Source organism: Octodon degus, unplaced genomic scaffold (assembly GCF_000260255.1).
Source record: "Octodon degus isolate 3935 unplaced genomic scaffold, OctDeg1.0 scaffold00024, whole genome shotgun sequence".
Lineage (NCBI taxonomy): Eukaryota > Metazoa > Chordata > Mammalia > Rodentia > Octodontidae > Octodon > Octodon degus.
In genome coordinates this window covers 9,103,506-9,125,671 of record NW_004524600.1, presented here as the reverse complement: position 1 = coordinate 9,125,671, position 22,166 = coordinate 9,103,506, and the positions used below count along the sequence as shown (strand labels likewise).

The 22,166-nt window shown below is 36.3% G+C and overlaps 1 protein-coding gene across 1 annotated transcript in view; it reads left to right on the top strand.

Annotated features, from left to right (window-relative positions):
* The window catches only part of LOC111815985 (jouberin-like), a 68,668-nt gene that overhangs the window by 22,410 nt on the left and 24,092 nt on the right, over positions 1 to 22,166 (top strand). Inside the window, exons 2-6 of the mRNA XM_023712195.1 lie at positions 4,566 to 4,633; positions 5,811 to 5,926; positions 14,254 to 14,801; positions 17,501 to 17,682; positions 21,315 to 21,534. Of these exons, the coding sequence (XP_023567963.1) occupies positions 4,624 to 4,633; positions 5,811 to 5,926; positions 14,254 to 14,801; positions 17,501 to 17,682; positions 21,315 to 21,534 (1,076 nt within the window). The 5' untranslated portion in view covers positions 4,566 to 4,623. The remainder of the gene's footprint in view (positions 1 to 4,565; positions 4,634 to 5,810; positions 5,927 to 14,253; positions 14,802 to 17,500; positions 17,683 to 21,314; positions 21,535 to 22,166) is intronic.

Sequence of the window (22,166 nt, the reverse complement as noted above, 5' to 3'; positions counted from 1 at the left end):
ACCTGGCCTCGAATGGACAGGATCCTCTTGCTCGGCCTTCTGAGTGCTGGGACAGAAGCTGTGCACCACTATGCCCAACTTGGAAACGTTTCCAATGTGGAAACACAGGAGAAAAAGAAGTATACAGCAGCAGTCTTTCAATTAGTCTTTTGTATACAGCAGCAAAATATTTCCATCAGCATATCTACAAATGGACTTCTCCTGCACTGTATGGCTCATGATTCTGTCAGGGTCTGCAGAGTGGATATCAAGGAAGTAGCAGTAGCTCAGTCCCACAAGTGACAGCCAGCTACTAGTAAGTGTCCTGGACACTGTCCATGTCTACCACATACTAGAACTTTGTGTGATATCCTAACCCGAAACTGTTAGAAGTGCTGGTCATAGATTTGCCATTCCAGTATTTATGTTATGTTTTATTCTTAGTAATCCTTTACTATTATGGAAATTTTTTCTTAGTTGATATTTTTATAAATATTAACCAAATCAAATACTGTGTGAGTAATCTGAATTGATTGGGACCAGGGAGATGGCTCAGTGGAATAAGCGCTTCCCTGGCAAGGGCAAGGATAAGGGCAAGGGCCTGAGTTCAATCCCCAGTTCTGGAAAAAAAAAAAAAATCTGAAGTGATCACATATGCATACATATGATACACAACGTTCTGGCCTCTTCGTTGGACTCATAATTTAATTTTAATTTTTGAGTATTATTTTGAAATTTAATTTTGAATTAATGTTTAATTAATTTTCTGAATATTGTTTAATTTTATTTTTGTTTTATGATTTATACTATTTCGTTGGCTTACAATCTGTTTATGGTATATTTTCCTAAAGTATTAGAAACTTACAAAAAAAATTATAAATTTAGGGCTGGAGAGATAGCTCAGTAGAATAAGTGCTTGCCGGGCAAGCGCAAGGACCTGAGTTCAATCCCCAGTTCAGCCAAAACAACAACAACAACAACAAAATGTATTAGAAACTTTAAAAAATGTATTTCCATTTTCCATTTACTTTATATTAGTTGTCTTTTACACACATATAAAAAATTATGTATATAACCTGAAATTGATACTGTTTTGTGGAAATCTTCAATGGCCTTTTAAGTGGGTTTGCCTAATATAATTATATTTTACATAATCCTGCAGAACTACCGTTTTGAGAGTTCTTTATTCTTTATCCAGGACCATACAGCAGATTCTCTTGCCTTCTGGAATACGGTCTTTGTATTTTCTATATGCTATATCTAGAGCTATTAGAATATTTTGAGTTTGTATAACTAGAAAATATTTTACTTTTGGTTTTCTAGGGTATGTTTGCTAAGTATAAAATTCACTGAGGGAAGATCTTTTTTTCTTTCAGTCCTCTGAATAAATTAGTTTCTTGTCCACTTGATCTTTTTTTTTTTTCTAATGTGGAATAAGATGCTATTTAATTTTGTCCTTCTATAGCTAATATTTTTTCTATGCATATGCTTTAATGATTTTTTTTTCTTTACAGTTAGTTTTGGACAATTTCATTTTTGTGTATCTTGGTATGATTTTATTCATATTTCTTGTGCAAAAGGTTCATTTTTCTTGGAAATATGGTAATATAATTTCAACTAAATTCAGAAATTTTAAATCTTTAAATATTTATTGCCTACCCCTTTCTACTTTGAGAATGCTAAATATATGAAAATGAATTTCCTGATTTTGGCACAGAGTGAACTATTATATGACTGATCTGTAAACTCTTTCTTCTTCATGTTTATTTTAGACAATTTTTATTGTTATATTTATTTAAGTTTGGGGCCGGGGAGATAGCTCAGTAGAATAAGTGCTTGCCTGGAAAGCACAAGGGCCTGAATTCAATCCCCGGTTCTGAAAAAAAAAAAAAAAAATTTATTTAAGTTTATAATTTATTTACAGTGTGCAACCTATTATTAATCTTATGTACTCATTTCAAAAGTATTTTTCTAAAATTCACTGTGTACATCTTATGTCTTTCACATTTCAATATTTGTCTATAATTTTTAATTGATATATAGTTATTGATTTTCAATAAAGTGAATGAGTTAAAAAAAGAACATTACAATTATTTTTAAATGTATAGGGAAGGCTTATAAAAGTGTGAGAAGGGGATGGGGAGATGGCTCAGTAGAATAAGCACTTGTCTGGCAGGCACAAGGGCCTGAGTTCAGTATCCGGTTCAAAAAAAAAATTGGGAGGAGGGACTGGGGAGATGGCTCAATGGAATAAACGCTTCCCTGGCAAGTGCAAGGGCCTGAGTTCAATCCCTGGTTCCACACACACACACCAAAAAGAAAAAAAAAGAAAAAAGAAAAAAAAGTATGAGAAAGGATTATAAAGCCTTAAAATATAAACACTAAAATAAATACAGTATCACTACACTGATTTTCACATAAAAAAAGAAAAACTACTGCCCCGTGTCACTGCCTTTGTGGGTATGGAGAAGATTGCTTACTTCTTAAATTTAAATACATTCTTTATATATACATACTAGATATTAGTCCTTTGTCTAGGAAGTAGTTGGCACAAATTTTCCACATTCTGTAGGCTGTGTCATCACTCTGTTAGTGATTTCCTTTGCTGTGTGGAAGCTTTTTAATTTGATGTGATCCCATTCATCAATTTTTGGTATTATTAATTATGCAACTGGGATTGTGTTCAGAAAGTTGTCTGTACCTGAGTCTTCTAGAGTTTTACGTGTTTTGTCTTCCAACAAATTGTTTCTGTTCTAATGTCTAGATCTTTGATCCATTTTGGTTTTAGCTTAGTGCATGGTGAGAGGTACGGTTCTAGGTTCAACCTTTGGCATGTGGATAGTCAGTTTTCCCAATACCATTTGTAAAACATGCTATCTTTCCTTCAGCAAAGGGATTTGTCCCTTTGTCAAAAATAATATAGCTGAATGTGCCTGTAGTTGTTTCTGTATTGTCTGACCTTTCCATTGATCAATGCCTTTGATTCTTTCTCCTATTTCTTTGTTGGTTTCCTTTCCAAAATGTCATATAAATTTTCTACTCAAAGTGCCGACCAAATAGCTCAGCAGATTAAAGCACCAGAAGCAGGCACAGGGGCTGGGGGTTTGATCCCCAGGCCTGTCGTGCTGGTCCCGTGCCTGGGGTACACTGAGCTGGCAATTGAGACTGGGCATGGTGGTGAGCACCTGTAATCCCAGCTCCTGGGAAGCTGTAAACAGGTGGATCACTATGAGTCTAATCTAGTAGTTCTAGTGAGACTCTGAAGACCCTGTAGACCCTTCCCTAAAATAAAAAAAATAAAAAATAAAAAATTCTGCTGAAGAGAGAACAGATTTTTCCCCTTTATAAGTAAGCCATATAGTGTATTTCAGCTGTTCTTACACATGTTAAATGACCAAAATACAATATAACTATTAAATTCCTGTTGTTATACTTTTTCTACTTACATGCTGTCAGTCTTTAATCACTACTGCTGTTACTGAACTTTATATCCTCTGTATTTTCTAATTTGATATGAAATGGAAAGTAGATGACCAGGCTTTACAGATCTATGTGTCCTAGAAAGAGAGAATATAGGTTTTTTACTCTGTAGGCTTAGTGATGTGTATTTTGTACACTAGATAGCTGTTTACCTAAGTTAACTACTGTAACTCAATGTATTCGTATAGTCATTCTTTTCTCCTTAGTCTTTTTTCTTTTCTGCTGGAGAAACATGAATGTGAATCTCTAGGGAATGAGAGCATTAGTTAATACTTGAGACAGCTCAAAAGATTTTGTATATTTTTTTCCTTTGGGGGAGGTACAGTGTTTAGTTTTATTTTATTTTATTTTATTTTATTTTATTTTATTTTATTGTTTTAAGAATTCAACCCAAGGCCTGTGCACAATAGGCAAGCACTCTACCAATGGTTACATGTCTAGATCTTCACTTTTATTCTTAAAAAATATACCAGGTATATTGTAATGTGAAAAGTCATGTGTTCATTTTAGGTAAACAGCCATACTTAGATACAATTTGCAATTCAAGGATATGTGTATTACATTTATCTATGAGCTTGAGTAGCTGTAGCATAGTATAGATTACCAGGCACAGATGCCATCTTCTTTGTTATAATATAGTTCTTGGTGGGGATACAGAAATATTTATATCTGTTATTTATGAATGTGCTATCCATAGTATATTTTACTAGTGTAATTATGTATGTTCTGGGAAAGTCTATTCTGAGGTGGAATTAGATTTCTTTAAAGCATGTTAAAATGTTTATTAATGTATTATTAACACTTCTTAAAAGTTTAGTAACATACTAAGGTAGATCTTTTGTCTCTTTATAAGCTGTTTTTTTATCAAATATATACATATTTTATTCAGGTATGACCCAATTTACTTAAACTAATATCAAGATCCTAATCTGATTTAAAGGCACTTGCTTTATATCTATGTAGAATTGGAATAGAAGAATATAGTTTTATTGATATAGATCTCAGGGAGCCCTGGATATAACAGTGACATAATCTTGCTTGGAGAATCTTTTATAATTTTTACTTGGTAGGTATATACTTAAAAAAAATTCTCTTTGTTTTCATAGGATCCCAATTGAGTCAGTGCTTTACCTTATTTCTCAATGCTCACCGTAAAGTTCAGCAATGCCAACTGGTAAGTCTTTTACAAAGTTTATGCACAAAATTCATACTTATACATTTTCTTTTAACTTCAATTATTTTAACAGGTTTATTTATAATGAATAAAGTGAATGTAACTAGCTAAATATTATATTTAAAAATGGTAATAATATTTTAGGGTTGGTTTCTGGTGCAGCTGCTCAACTCTGTCATTAAAGCATGAAAACAGCATAACTGTTGTTAACTTAATGAGCATGTCTGATTTCAACAAAACTTCACAAAAACAGATGACTGCCCTGTAGGCCACAGTTTGCCCACATCTGGATTCAGCATTTATTAATCTAAAATATTTACTGGCTACTAATTCTGTGCCAGACCTCATGTTAATAGCTAGATAATGTAAATATAAACTACATGCTTAACTAATTATCTGTATCCCAGTGGAACTAAGGGCTATGAAAAAAAGAACTGCCTACTAAGTGAGAAACAGGAAAATTTAGATGAAGTGGTCCATAGAGGAAGAACTTAGGCAGCTTAGTGCCCATTTGGTGAAGAGTTAAGTAAGTATGCACTGGGTAGAAGCAGCTTTATTCACATGGAAGGCCCGGCTCTGCTGAGGGAGCTACAAGAAAGACAGCACAGCTAGGATGCTTGTCTTGATTTGAGGCTCTGGCAGGTTATGAAGTACAGAGCCCTTCAGGGCCTGTGAAGGACTTGTTTTATCCTAACTGAAATGGGAACTGTCTAGAGTTTTAAGCAGGTGAATGGCATGATATATTAAAGGAAAAATAACTTTCAATACTTGTTAAATTCCAACTTAGAAGCTGATCAAGTGTCAGTCATTTTTCATGCAAATTGCTCTTTGCAGAGTTGTCATTTTACGGACAAGGAAAATGAAGTTTAGGAATGTTAAGTGACTTATGTAAGGGTGTATGAGTAACAGTGATAGATGCTACTGTGCATGAAATGTGATACGCTAACTTAGCAGAGGAGACCTTGAGAGAGTAGCCAAAAAGTTAAAAAGATTCAGGTGAGAATGATATTACCAGAGCTAAAAGGAAAAGTATTTTAATGGGGAGGGATTGTACTGTTGTTTTAATGTACTAGAGAACGTATGCAGATATTTACAAGACATTATCTTTATAATAATAATGCAGGTGTATTTTGTAATAGAGTTGCTTAGGAAAATAACATGAGTCTTTGTTTTGTAGTTGAGAGTGAAGCCAAGGTAAAAACCAAAGTTCGCTTTGAAGAATTATTGAAGACCCACAATGACTTAATACGTGAAAAGAAAAAGCTGAAGAAAAAACTCAGAGATGACATCTCAGTGAGTAATTGATCATTTGGTTTCCTAACATAAATATCTACATGAAATCGTGGCTTTCATGTTAAAATTCAGTTTTTGAAATTAAAAAAAGTAAATCTGTGTCCTGGTTAGTAACACATGGAAAGATGAAGTTTATGTTAGCAGTATCATCACTAGTAGAGTTTTGAACTGTGTTTTGAGTGTTATCACTGATGAAAAGTGTTAAGTTTGACTGATGAAAGTGACAATGATATGGGAGACAAGTATGAGGTGTTCTTCCATGGGCAGAAATGGCTAAAACTAAAAGAAATGATAAATAATGAGGATGTACAGACATATTTGGCCTATAAATAAATGGCTTCCTTGGGATTAAAAAAGGTCTGTGAGAAGATGAATCCATTTTACAATGCAGGTAAAATTTATGAGATGATGACTATATGTAGAAACATTTTTTTTAATTTCAAAAAAGAAATTTTATGAATACCGAAATGATTTCAGACTTTGCTCTAAAGACACTCAATTGAAAAGGCACTGAAGAAGTATCGAGAGTAATGAGTGAACAGTTGTGAACCAGAATGTTGTAGCCCCAGTAGTCATTTGTGAGAGCAACAGTAAACCTGAACCTGTGTGAGGGAACTGTGCGAGATGCTTTACTTGAAGATACAGTATAATTTTTAGACAGGAGTCAAACATAAGCATCTTACTATGGAAAGCTTGTAATTTGAAAATATTGTTCAATGAGCCTAAAAGTCAGTTTAATGCATAGAACTGTCTTGATTTATTACATGTGCCAAAAATAGTTGCTGGAGTAGTCTTCAACCTAAGATGATATTATGTCCTCATAAACCCATTTTAAGTTGAAAAGATACCTGATATCCTGAACATGCAAACCTAGTAACAGTTCCTTATGGAGTGCTGGTGGAGCAGACAGGGAGCTGCATACTCTGCTGCTCCTGGGTAACTCAAGAGAATATAATACCACATATAGTGAACCTGGGGAAGGAAGCAAGTTCAAGGTAAAGGCTGAGACTATGGAGATAACTTAGCAGTCCAAGTACCTGCTTAGGAAAGTGCAAGAACCCCGGTTCGATCCCGGGTACTGCATGCCCTGCTGGCCCAGCCCCTGGCATGCTGATCTGGCCACCAAGACCATGTGTGGTAGCACACACCTGTAATCCCAGCACTGGAGAGGCAGAAACAAGAGGACCACTAGGAGTCCGAGCTGCATAGTGAGACCCTGTACCAAATACATAAAATTAAAACAACAACAATAAGAAACCCGAAGTAAATGCTGAGCACATGTGATAGCACATGCCTATCACTGTACCACTCAGAAAGTGAGTCAGATGATTCTGCACAGCTTAGTAACTGAGCAAGACCTTATCTCAAAACATAAAAAAAAGGGGGAGTTGGGGGATGTAGCTGAGTTTGAAGGCCCTGGATTCAATATCCAGTACCACACAAAAAGTATTATTTCTACTTCTTTGTATGATCATAAAGTCAACAAATCATAAGATAAGGACTGCTGGGCATTGTAGCGCACACCTGTAATACCAGCATTTGGGAAGCTGAGGCTGGAGGATCGCAGAGAGGTCAAAGCTAGCCTGGGCTACATAATGAATTCAGGACCAGCCTGAACTGTATAACAAGACTCTGCCTCAGAAAAATAAATAAACAAAAGATAAGGCCTACTTAGATATAATAACATATGGGTTTTCAGAGGTTGCATAAGCACCTGCCTATTAAGTGCAAGATCCCAAGTTCTGTCCCCCATACTGCACAAAAAAAAGGAGAAATAAATAAATAAGGACAAACTCTTAGTCATGATAATAAATATAAATGGCTATAGCTTTCTGTGTTAAAAATCACATACTACAATAGATTTTTTTAAAATTTTTTTTTATTTTAACATTTAGTGTGTGTGTGTGTGTGTGTGTGTGTGTATGTGTGTGTGTGGCCAGCTCAGCCCACCAGGGGGTGCGGCTGGCTGGCATATGGTGCTGGGAGATTGAACCACCGTCCCTGTGCTTTGCCAAGCTTGTTCCAAGTAGGTGCTTTAGACCACTGAGCCATCTCTTCAGCCCCTACAATAGATTTTTAAAGTAGCAGAATCACACATCAAATAAGTTGACCGTAGAGCATTTATGAATATATATTGAAAGGACAAAAAAAAACCTAAGGAATATATGGTTGAAATTAAAAGAATAATCCAACTCAACCAAATGGTTCCCACCAAAAGCTCAAGAATAGCTTATTACCTGGATTTTGACCAGTATTAACAAATTAATACAGATAAACTGAATAAAAACCATATGAATATATAAAAATATAAAAAACATTTTTATTGAAAACAGGATGCTGTTGATTTCTAATAGTGAGATGTTCATGTATATGAAAATTATGCTCCCTCTGAGGCTCAGGTAAAATGAAAATCCACACATATACAAGGCATACTATGTAAGACTACAGTTTTCCATGGCTCCCATTGAGGAGGACAGATAAGCCGTGGATGACCTGTAAGAATCTAGCCTGTAGGTTCTAACTTTCAAATCAGGACCATAGGAAAGATCTCTTTTCCTGATGTGTATTTAATATTCCTGATGTTTTGGTAATATAGAATGTGAAACATAGATAGTGATATGTTAGGCTTTGTTTCAACTGATATATGTCTATAGTACATGCCAGAAATCATACTAAGTCCTTTTCATGCATTGACTCATCTAATCTTTATAAGTTTTGCAAAATAAAACAGGTTGGAGAACTAAGGCAGAAAGGTAAAGAATTTACTGAGGAACATACAATAAATATTAATGAATTCAGGTCCTTCTGATGCCATGTCTTGTTTCCATGACAACTGTGCTGTACTGCCTCCCTCTGGGCAAATATGTGATTCTGAGGATGACAGATTATCATTATTGATAAGTCTGTTAATATTATTAGAAATCTTAGGTGAGGTGAGTGTACAAATAGATAAGAACCAACAGTATAAAAATCTGTTACAGCTAGAAAAGAGTTAGAAAATATTGGATGAAAAGGTACACGTAACAGACAAATATCACATAAATAAAAATTATAAAAACTTTGAGAGGGTTGAATAAAACTTTCAGAGACACAGATTTAGTTTGAAATATGTTATGAAACATTACAAAAGACTTTATACAAAAGACTTTATACATGGGCTGGTGAGATGGCTCAGTGGTCTAAAGCACCTACTTAGAACAAGCTTAGCAAAGCACAGGGACCGCGGTTCCATCTCCCAGCACCACAAGCCAGCCGGCCCCGCCCCCTGGTGGGCTGAGCTGGCCACACACAAAAATAAAATAAATAAATAAATAAATAAAGACTTTATACATACCGGGCATTTTTTTAAATTTTATTTTAAATTTTTATTTTGTGTGGTGCTGTAGATAAAACCGAGGGCCTTGTATGTGCTAGGCAAGCACCCTGTCAGTGAGCTATAGCTATAAAATGAGAAAGGAGAAAAATTATATCCTGAGCTGCAGATCAATATTTTGTTATTTTTGGGAAATTAATATTTGTGTTTAACTGTATTATAATCTCTAGTCACTCCTTATAGTTTTACATTTTATTTTGAGGCAAGATCTCATGAGTTTGCTCAGGCTGGTTGTAATCTTGCAATCCTCCTTCCTCCACCCCCTGAGTAGCTGCTGTTGCAGTGCGTGCCATTGTGCCATAGGGAACTTTTGTTTTTCAAAGAGGGAAGTTTAGTTAACATAGCTGATTATCATATATACTATATTAACTTGCTTTTTTCATTAATTTTTTTCTCCTTTCTCATTTTATTATTTAACTGTTATTTCATAGCAATAATATCTTCTGTAATTTATGAATTACATTTCTAAAACTTGTTTATGCACAATTAATTTTGAACAGTGGAAAATCTGGGTTTTCTATGTTTTACTCTAACCATATATTAATTCTTCATAAATATTGAACTTATAAATAAATTTACCTTTTTGTTTTGCTCCGAATGCCTTCAGGGCATGATTGGCTGGCTTGAGTTGTGGGGATAGAATCACAGCAACCTGAGCCTGACTGCTTTGTTGAAGCAGCCACTTAAAGAGCTGAGCTAAGGGGCAGGCCCCCAAATTTACCTTTTAAAATACTTAAATAACCCATAAGTGTAAAATTATATTAACTCTGGCAAATTTAAACTCCATTCTTCTCAGCGAGTAGCTCAATAAAGAAAACTGTAAGTGGATCATGCCGATGAAATAATTTAACTATGTCCCTAAAGTACAGCTCAATAATTCCGAATAACGTTCCACCGGAATCCAGCAGCCAGCAGTATAAAAGTCATAATATCTGATAGCAAGAGAAATACTGCAGGAATTTTTAAAGAAGATAGTATGTCCTATAACTAAACTACAAACCAATCCACATAATTAGGTTTTAGGAGAAGCATAGGAGACAGAAAAAGATACACAAGACACAATCAGACATAAAAAAGATAAAATTGAACTTGTAGAGATTTTAAAAATACACTGTTTGAAATTAAGACTCAGTGGAATTAACATATTACAGACTACAAAAAATAATCAGCACTGGGTGTGGTGTTGCACACCTGTAATCCCAGCACATGGGAGACTGAGCAAGGAGGAGTGCTGTGTGGGTGAGCCATAACGCTGTCCACAAAGTTGACTTGAGTTTTCTAGAACATTGTACTCAACAGTAGTTGTATCCTAGGGCCAGGGAAACAGCGGAGCAGCATAAGCGCCTGACTTGCATGTGCAAGGTCCTGAGTTCAATCTCTGGTACTGAAAAGAAAAGAAGAGTAATCGTATTCTAACGTGCCTTGAATATTCTCTAAGACAGATAACTAATCTGAGACATAAAAAGAATCCAAATATGTTTATTTTAATAACCCAAATGATACACAGAAATTAAAAAAGAGGGAAGGTATAGAAACATGAGCAAATGTGTTTGAGTCACTTCAAATTCAGTCCTCTAATGCCTGGAATTATTTAATTTCACAAATCAAACTCTATAACTGGACGTATACAACAAAAGAACTAGAAGTTAACAACAAAAGCTTATAAGATACTTAGAATTTATCTTGTAAAGTTATTAGAGGGAAAACAATCAAAATCACAAAACATATTTAAAAAGTAATGAAGGGGGCCTTCCGGTTAACTCAGTTGTTTAAGCACCTGCTCATGCAAACGCAGTCAGGCGAAGGATACCACTGTTCTGTTCGTTTAGCAGCTCAACCTGCCTTACCAGACTGGGCCTTAAGGCAGCCTGAGCCAGCCCCAAAAAAAAATCCTCAACTTTGTTTTTTTTTTTTTTTTTTTTTTTTTTTTTTCAGAACTAGAGATTTGAACTCAAACCCTTGTGCTTGCCAGGCAAGTGCTTATTCTACTGAGCCATCTCCTCAGCCCCTAATAGCTCAGCAGATTTAAGTGCCTGCAGGCAGGCACAGGAGCCAGGGGTTCGATCTCTGGGCCTGCCATGCCAGCCCTGCCCCTGGGATGCACTGAGATGGCAATTGAGACTGAGTCCGGTAGCGCTTACCTGTAATCTCAGCACCTGGGAGGCTGTAAACAGGTGGATCAGTATGAGTCCAGTCTAGTAATGAGACTCTGAACACCCTGTAGACCCTTTCCTCAAATACAAAAAAAAAAAAAAAAAAGTAATGAAAATATCAGCATAATCCTATGCAATGAATGGGTTGCTATCAAAGATCCTCTGGGAATTATGTTTATTATAATATACAAGAAAGGATAAAGAAAAACACAAAATAACAAATACAGTTCTGAGGTTGTAGCTCAGTGTTATAGCACTTGCCTAGCCTGTGTTTGTTCCTTATCTATAAAATTTCTTGGTTATCTCTATTTCCAACATTTCAGGAGTGTGTCCTAATAGATTGTGTATATTATTCATTTCTGGTATTCACTGAAAAAGTGGAAAATTTTGTATATGCTTCATTTTTACATAATGAAAATATAACTATATTCATAAAAAAAAGCAAAAAAATTCTGGAAAGATTAGTGATGTTTTTATTTCTAGGAAGCAACCAGAGTTGAGTTTTGAATCTGCCTTTTCTTTTTGGTACTTTCTGTATTTCTTTTTCTTTGTGAAATCCTTTTGAAGCTTGGTGCCATGCTGTGTGTCTGTAATTCCAGCGTCTCTGTAGGCTGAGAGTGTAATAAGGTGGAAACCAGCCTGGGCAACATAGCAAGACCCTATCTGAAAACAGCTGAACAAAAAACCTGTTTGTAGGGGCTGGTGCGATAGCTCAGTGGTCTAAAGCACCTAGTTAGAACAAGCTAAGCTAAGCAAAGCAAAGCACAGGGACCGCGATTCAATCCCCCAGCACCACATGCCAGCCAGCCCCGCCCCCTGGTGGGCTGAGCTGGCCACACACACACACACACACACACACACTAAATAAATAAGTAAATGTAAAAAAAAATCACTAATTAAAAAAAAATCTGTTTGTGATTAAGTACTTTTGCTTCTAACAAAACATGTGAAAGTAAACTTCCTTTTTTGCTTTAAAAAGGTAGGCTATTTTTATTAAATTTGATTAAGGAAGTTCTTTAGAGAATATGGTTTCATAATTTACTCTTGACAATTAAATAGTATTTGGAATATTGTAGGTGAGCAAAAGACTCTTGGAGATGGTAAAATATTAAAATATGGGCTGTTATGTGATATTTTTTCATCCTTTTTCCATCTGGTTTTCTCATGTATTGGATATTTTCTAACAACTTTTAAGTGGGAAATTAAAGATGTTAAACCTCATTATTCATCCATTTCTGAGAGAATTTTTCATTTTCATTTCTGGCTTCCTCCTGAACATTTTGGTTTTTATCCATTCTGTTTTGCAACATATCTGTTAAATTTATATTACTAGTGCTCAAAATTTTCTAAAATTTGCAATTTATTTTTATCAAACTTGCTTTTGTATTTCTTTATTAATATGCTTACTTTAAATCCTTATTTTGCTTACACCAGGCATTTTCTTTTGGTGCTTATTTTTCTTTTTGTTGGATATGGTATAGTGCACTCTTTCCCTCTCTTTCTCCCCTCTACTTTCATTTAGTGTTTATTAATTTATAATTCTCTAGTCATTTTCATATTTGAGAATCAATCTTCTGCCTGCTGGTTGCTTTTAACATACTCTGCACCACTGTTTGTGGGGGCTGATCCTGCCCTTTCTCTGCTTGGCAGCTTAATCCTCTGGGGAACAGTCATCAGGGATATAAATGGAGGTGTAGGAAGAGCTGTGCACCAGGCTGCAAAGTTACCCATCCTCAGGCATGACCCCTGTTTAGTCCTTAGTGCACCTGCCTCTAATAGGGAGGGTTCTCCAGAGATACCCTTACCTTTGGAGGACACTGTTCTAATGGGTTGAGGGTTTTTTGAATTTTTTTTTTTCTCATGGTAGTTTCTCCATAGATGTAACTTCTTGTATTTTTTAATTCTTGGGAAAAATTTCTCAAAGTATTTATCTTCTAGTAGTAGTCCTTTTTGATTGTCAGCCTCTTACTGTTTTTTTGTTTTGTTATTTTTCCTGTTAAGTATATATCTCACTTTTCAAATGTTTGGAGAAAGAAGTGCAGGTATGGGCTCAGTTTAATCATTGGATTTTACTTGATATTTAATATTTGGTAGCATTTTTGTGATATAGTTGTACTAATGTCAGGGTAATCTTAGAGCTGTAGACTTGCTTTTAGAGTGAACTGTGAAGATAAATGGCCCATGTAGGTTTTGTTGGTGAACCTGTAGTGATTTGTACTCACTAACTCTAAGGAGTTTCTCAAATATTCCTTGATTAGAGTTTGAATCATTCTGCCAGTAAAGAAAATTATATTATAGATTCAAGCCATTAATTTATTTCTGAAATGTGATTAAGTACTTTCTCTATGCTAATTGTCATTTATGTATTTATTTTTCTGTATTTAGGACAGGGTCTACAGGGTGTACAGGGTCTCACCATGTAGATCGGACTCAGTGATTCTCCTGTTTTCAGCCTCCCAAGTGCTGGGATTACAGGTGTGCGCCACCATACCTAGTCTCCATTGCTGTCTCAGCGTGCCCTGGGGGCAGGGCTGGCACAGCATGCCAAGGGATCAAACCCTAGTACTAGGCCGCTGTACTAGTTATCATTAATTTAATCTGATGTTTCTTTCAGGATTACTAATTTAATTCTGGGAGCAAAAACTGGAACTGTGCTCCTTAAATGTTTTATTATAGTCTTACTCTGTCCAGGTAAAAAACTGAATAATCTCCCCAGTATTCTCCATTGATGATTAGTAATCATTGTTTTTACATTTATATTGCTTTGCTGAAGCTTAACATGTTCCATCTTTTCTTCCTAGCTTGACATTATTAAAAGCAGCTCTCAGAGTATTAAAGAAGCTAAAAGTGGTGATGTAAGCTGTACTAGCGTTAATACGCTGGAGAAGAGCATGGGAGTTGCCAAGAACAAGCTGAGGAATTCACAACTGGCACCTGAAAATCCAAATGGTGGTGTTAGTGAAGAGGAAGATGAGGAGGGGAAGCCACACAAAAATGTTCCAAAGGCAGCACAAAAAAGGGAACCACAGCCTCCTGAGAAGAAAAATTCCATGTATCAGAAATCGCGAACAAAGTCCCAGTCAGGTATAGAGTATCAGGAAAGTGGGAAAGCAAATGAGGGGAGAGAAAATAATGATATGGTAAGAGGGGAAGAAGAACTGATGCAAGCCTATCAGCTCCAGGCAGCCGAAGAGATGGCAAAGGAGATTAAGAAGAAAATAAGAAAGAAACTAGATGAACATTTAACCAACTTTTCCTCAGATACTTTATTGCCTGATGACAAATTGAGCAGTGAAAAAAAAAGAAAAAAAAAAAGGAAAGTTCCACTCCTGCCCAAAGCTGAAACAAGGTACTTCATACTGATAAAAATAAAATTTAAAGATAGAAAATATTTTTTCATGTTTTGAGTGATAATTAGCTTAAGAATTAAGAAAATTCTTAGTCTTTATTAAAAGACATTTTTCTACGATAATAATGGTTAACCTTTATACAGCACCTTCCTATGTGCTAGAAGATTCATAAGAAGTAAGTCTTTTATCCTTTGAAATGGTCTTATGAGGAAAACTAATACTGTCTTACTTGGCTGAAGAAGAAACTGGAAGATTTAAGTCTCAGGTCTAGCAAGAGGCTGACACAGAGCCCTGATAGTGTAGCTCCAAGTATCTGCTTATTTAAATCTGCTTTCAAAGCAATAGAAGCCAAATTAGCCCTCTTTTTGAGAGTAGTCTGTTTGAATATATAGATACAGATTTTTTCCTTTATTTTCCAAAAACAGATAATTATCCAAAAGATAATTACTATTGGCAACTCACTGTTCACTTAGTCTTTTCTTTATGACTCTTATGTGTTTGTATATATGGTATAGGTTTCTTATGTTCATATTTGCTGGGTCTTTATTCCCCTCCTCAGAAAAAAAAAAATAATAACCTATAAAATCTTTAACCAACAACTTTTTTCTTCATTTAGAGAAGCAACTTATAGTGGGAACATTCTGTTTATGACTGTTCTTTGGCATTCCAGGGCAACTTCCCCTTAACCTCAGCTAAAAAAAATTTCCCTCTTATCAAAAGCTGAATGACCAGTAGTAAGAAAGAGAATGGAAATTTGCTGTAGGGATATGTTAATAATAAAAGTATTAGTTATCTGTTGCTACTGTCTTAGTCACTTTTCTCTAGCTGAGAAATAATTCCCAACACCCACAAGGAAAAGAAGAGAGGTGTCTTTTGGCTCACATGTACAGTCCTTGGTTGCTGGCTGCTGGCCTGGACGGCTTGGCAGAGGGGCATAGCAGAGCGGAGGTGTTCGTGTCACAGCATACCCACAGGAAGCAGAGAGAAGGGAGGTGCTAGGGAGAGTTAGAGCCTCCAGGCCCTGCTCCCAGTGATGCTCCTCTGGGCATATGTGTGACTAGGCGCCCTCCCCTCAGCTTAATACAAGCCTGCTCCAAGCTATCATAATCTAATAATCCTTCCAAAAGCCTTGACACTTGAGTGCATGAGGCTCAATGGAGACAACTACATATACACCAAGCAGGTACATTTAAAAATTAGCTGAGAACAAAGTGCCTTAGATCAACACATTGATTCTCTCATAGTTTCTGTGGTTTTGGAGCGTAGGAGTAACTTAGCTGCATGCCTGATTCTCAGAGGCTCCCACAGGTTGCCTTCAGATGTTAGCCAGTGCTGAAGTGAGCTGAAGCCTCACCTTGCAGAGGACCTGCCAAGTGCCATAGCTCTTAGAGGGCCTTGGAAATTGCACTTCTAAGCTCAGTCATAGTCAGTGGCTCTTGGCAGTTCTGCCTGTCCAGAGACATTGGTTCCTTGCCACATGGCCCCTCCATGTGTGCTGCTCAGTGTGACCATTTGCCTCTCTAGAGCAGAGGCTTTGAAGGAGCAGAACAAGGCAGAAGTCAGTCTTTTTAGGACCTAATCTCAGAAACGGCATCCATTACTTTTGCATTGTCTGTTAGAAGTAGGAGAAAGGTAGATGTACTTAAATAATACTTCATGATGTGACACAATGCATAGATGTCTGGAATGACCGATTTTAAAATTTGTCTCTCTTTATTACTCAGCTCTTTTTTTAAAAATAACTGAATATTTTGGAAGTCATGTTTTTATTATTTAAATGCAGATGTACTTGATAAATTACAAACTTTCAGGGAGTGAGCATTGAACCCAGGTCCTTTACACTGTGGTACATCCCCCTTTCTAATTTTGAGACAATGTCTTACTAAGTAGCTAAATTCCCCAGGCTGGGCTAGGCTTGGGATCCTGCTTCTGCCTTCTAGAATACTGAGATCATAGATGTGCCACCATTGCTGGCGCAAAACAAATTTGAATGGTTTAGTTTGTCTTTAAAATCATTGTATTCCAGGGAAGCCAACCCTTACCATTTATGAGTCATGTGATTCAGACAATAATTTTCACCTAGAAATCAAAAGTTGTATTCCTTTTTTTTTATTTTTTATTTTTTATTTTTTTTAATATTTAGTGTGTGTGTGTGTGTGTGTGTGGCCAGCTCCGCCCACCTGGGGGCGGGGCTGGCTGGCATGTGGTGCTGGGAGATCAACTGCAGTCCCTGTGCTTTGCCAAGCTTGTTGACAGCCATCTCTCCAGCCCCAAAAGTTGTATTTCTGAAGCCTCTTAAAAATGGAACAAGCCTAAAGCACTTTTTCTTTTGCCTTTTGTAAAGTACTTTTGAAATGTGTTAATTGCTAACTTGGCATCAGGGTGACAGTGCTCTAGTTGGTCTCATGTAAACAGATTCCATTGCTTATAAAATATAGTTCTATTTTCTGCTGAGGGTTAGCATTCATTTTAAGTTGGCTCATGGAAAATTAACTCCTCACCAAGCATACTTAAAATAGAACCCGAGATGTCTCATTTGATACCTAATCATTTTATTATGTAAGAAAAATCTGTGCTCCCAACAGAAAATAATCATCTAGCATTATCATTGCTTCTGTGTTGTTTTCTGTTGCACCTGAATGATGATTATAATTATTACCATATGTTTTTAATGGCTTGTATTTGGATTGCATTTTAGCACATTGACTGTCTCTGATGATGCAGTGGAAAGTGAACAAAAGGAGGAATCCTCAGGTGGAGCTGTTATTTCAGATTCTCACCAAGATGGTGAAATGAGCTCAATGGAACAAAATACAGATGACAACTTGGCAAAGAACACAAAATCCAAACCAAGGAAAATAAAAAAGAAGACTAAAGCAGGTTTGTTACCCCAGCTAAGAGAAAAGCCATGTGCCTTGGTTGAAATAACTTGACCCAAGGGTACAAGCTCTTAATGCTAACACTAAAGGATAAAATTTAAAATAATTCAATGTAGATGTTTGCTACGTGATCTTGATTCACTTAGATGAAACCAGCCATTTATTTTTAATGATGGGTTTCCGTGATGAGTTTGTGTTATGTGAGTCAACCTCCTGCCTCTTGACTTTAATTCAGCTTTAAAGTCAGTGACTTTGTAATTGTTCTTTGTGGCATAGAAAAAAAAATTTAAACCATTGAATTTATAGCCCTAAATGGCTAAGAATCCACTGTTGAGAGCTACAATGGTCAACAGCCAACATTATAGATATTAGGTTTGCGTCCCTCTTTGACTCATAGTGTCTTTTTGGTTCCTCAGTCTAGTTCAGCTTCGCTGCATCCTCCTGATTTTCCTTTCCCCTCTTGATTTCTGTTTTCTATCTAAAATATTCAATTTTAGTGTTTGTGGGTCTTAGTCATTGAAGGATGCAGTTGGTGATGTTTTGTGCCTCTTGTAGTTCATATTTTTATAGCTTTTGTTGAAGAATAATACACATAGAGAAAGAGGTATCACAAATGTAGTGTTCATTGAATTTTCACAAACTGAACATACCTATACAATCGTCTCATTTGCTTTTCTCTCATTGCTGGGACAAAATATCTGACACCCAAGGAAGGAAGGAAAGGTTTACTTAGCTTATAGTTTGTGGAGGTTTCAGCCCATACTTGGCTGGCTCTAAGGCAGAGTGGCACATGGCAGAGGGCAGCCGTTCATGGAGGTAGAAAACAGCAAAACAGCAACAGCAAATGGGAGGAGCAGCGGCAACAATGGCAGCAGACAAGCCTCTCTCCTTTCCTTTTATTGCCTTCAGTTTATCTACCCCAGGGTGGGTGCAGCACTCACACCCATAATCCCAGCACTGGATCAGGAATTAATCACAAAGTCCAGAAGCCATCCCATAACTGCATGAGGCTTTGGGAGACAACTAGACACAAACCCTAACCATAATCATCATTCAAATCAAAGAACAGAATATCATTAACAAAACAGAAGCGTGATTAGTACCGAAAAGATCTTTCAAGTTCCCTTTGGTTTGGTTCTGTACTGATTAACCATTACCACGCTGACTAGAACAGTTTTGGGTTGGTTTTTTTTTTTTTTTTTTTTTGCCTGTTTTTGTGTATTAATATAGATAGAATCATAAATACTGGGCTTTTGGTACCTGGCTCCCTCACTTAGTGTTATATTTATAAAATTTATACTGTTGTTATATTGTGAGTGTTGAGTATAACAATTAATTTACTCTATTGATGGTTACTTAGTTGTTACTAGGTTTGGGCAATTCCAAGAAAAGTGTATTAGAAGTAAGAAACATTCTGTAGTCAGTTTTTGGTGAACGTCTGTATACATTTTTGTCAGGCCTATTCATAGAGATAGTCTAAGAATATCTCTTAATATATTCTTATGACTTATATTATGTATCTTTTAGTAGTTCTTTCTGGTTTTCCAGATTAGGTTACCAAATAATACCAGCAGTGTTTCAGAATTCCAATTGCTCTACCTCTTCACCAACATGTACGTTGTTGGACTTTTAAAATTTTAAATCATTTTTAGGGATATATAGATGCATTTTCATTTTGACTTTAATTTGATTCTTATTAAAGCTAGCTGAGTATCTTCATATGTATTGACTACTTAAATCTTGGTTTTGTAGATTTCGAATGTTCTGTGTGGTTTTTTTTAAAAAGTTGTCTTTTTCAGGACCGCAAGATAGCTCAGTGGTCTAAAACACCTGCTTAGGCAAGTTTAGTTAAGTATGCAGGGACCACAGTTTCAATCCCTGGCACCACCTCCATGCCAGCCCTGCCCCCAGGGTGGGCTGAGCTGAACCACAAAAAAAAAAAGTTGTCTTTTTCTAATTCATATGTGGGAATGTCTTATACCCTATGTAAGTATTTCTTGATATAAATGTTTGCCCCCCCCCCCACGTATTACAAGCATCTTGCCTTTCTGTGTTTTATTATTTCTCTTATGAGTAACTTTTGAAAAACAAATTTTTATACTACACATTTTATGCATTATTTTCTTTGATATTACATCTACTGAGAAACTACAAGAAAAAACCCACAATCCGTTAGAACAGTCTCCTCCAAAGAGCATTTGCGGAGAACCCTCCAATTAGAGGCGGGTACCCTAAGGACTAAAGAGGGGTCATGCCTGGGGATGGGTAACTTTGCAGCCTGGTGCACAGCTCTTCCTACACCTCCACTTATATCCCTGACGACTGTTCCCCAGAGGATTAAGCAGCTGAGTAGAGAAAGGGCAGGTTCAGCCCCCACAAACAGGCACAGAGTATGTTAAAAGCAGCCAGCAGGCAGAAGATTGATTCTCAAATATGAAAATGACTAGATAATTATAAATTAATAAACACTAAAAGAAAGTGATCACAAGAGAGAGCTACCATATCTAACAACAACAACAACAGAAAATGAACACCAAAAGAAAATGCTAATTAAAATGGAATTTTGCCTTTTGGTGTCTTTTTGCATTGTCATGTAGCTCTCTGCCCCAAGTAGCTCCTGATGTGTAAGGGGCAGATGTGTTTGAAGGCTTTTAAGTCTCCCTTATTACTCCAGCACTGCAAGAACACCAAAATTTCTGCTGTTTTCTCTAACCCTCAATAATGGTCTTCTGCTGTGCGGAGGGGAGGGTGCCACACCTAGTTTTTCAAATTCTAGCTGTAGTTTAGGATTGGTAAGTGACCTCAGGTAAAAATTGTATGGATCCTTACTAAAAAGTGGCCATGTTTTGTAAGATTTTACTTTTACTTACTCTGTTTCACATATTTACTCTTGGTGGGATGTGTTCTGCTAGCACCACTTGATGAGAGATTTTGTTACTGTAGCCTCCTGGTATCCTCACAATTCTGTTCTATGAGAGTTGTTAGATATGTGTTTGTGATTTTTCAAGCCTCTACTTTTATCACTGCAGTCCCAGGAAACTACGGAAAGTTTTGCTGGTTTATCCTTCTAGTAGTGATCTGCCTCGGCCAAATCCTGATGCTCAGGCTGAGCCCTGAATCAGCAAAAGTCCCCAAGACAAAAGCAGTTGAGGTTGTACGAGCTCGCTTCTGATGATTATTCCTCTCTCGAATTCTAGTATACATCATTTCTCTGTTTTTCTGATAACTTGAAAGTGGTTTTTATAATTTGTGCTTTCCACTTGGTGTTTACCTGAAGCATGGTCTACAGCATCTTGGTATATCTTATGTGAAAACAGAAACTTTAGTTGTAAATGAAGCAAGTGATTAATATTGCATCTAGAAAATACCTACATAAAAATAACTTGTTTTTAAGACTTTTTTTTCTCCTTTTGTGTTATTTGTCCTTCTTAGGGGAAAAAAAAATAGACCCTCATCCTATTGTAATGCATTAGTAAATGCAGTATTTAACTGTCAGTGTGTGGTCTGCTAGCGTCTGGCCTTTTCTTTCTTTTCTCTTGTTCTTGCTTATAGAATGAAATAATCATAAATCAGAAAGATTCATACATAAATCCAACTGAAAACAATAATACTGATTTTCTTCTTTGCATGTAGTTTCAGATAATAATGAAGAAATTAATGAGGATGGTGTCCATGAGGTGACAAACCAAGACAATCCAGCTAATCCCAAAAATATACTTGATAATGGCCTTGTCTTAGGAGTTTACATTCACCGAACTGATCGACTGAAGTCAGATTTTATGATTTCCCACCCAATGGTAAAAATTCATGTGGTTGATGAGAAAACTGGTCAGTATGTCAAGAAAGGTGACAGGTAATGTTTCACCTTGCACAGCGTAGCTTTTAAATTGAAACTGTCTAGAGCAGAAGTTTTCATTTCTGCTACTACTGGCAATAATTTAAAGCCAATTGAATAGAACTGTGAATTTATAGTAAGGAAGGGTCTGCTAGCTATGGGTGTTCATCAGTCGTTTCGATGTTTATAGAAGAAAGGAGAATCTCTGTTTATTTTTAGTAGAGAGCTTCCAGTAAACTTAATGGTTAATTTATGCCATAAAACTTGCATTATATATCATTTTGTATTATGAATGTAGCTCTATAGCTTCATGTTTCTCCTTCGAAAGTAATGTTCCTGGGACCTTGGGTGAGGTAAATCTTGAATTTTTTCCTGAGATCACTTCTACAAGCAAGACCTACATAAAGACCCAGATAAAATATATAATAATATGAGTGATCATACTGACATCCTCAAAAGTTAATTTGCTTGGAAAGGGAGAAAAATATGAAGATTATCACAAAAACTTATTTATTCCATTATTTGAGGTCATATAAAGAAAATATGGGGGGCCTTGGCCCTAGCTCAGTCCTTTAAGTGGCTGCTTCCACAAAGCTGTCAGCCTCAGGTTGCTGGAGTTCGAACCTCACAACTCTCCCGCTGGCCAAAAG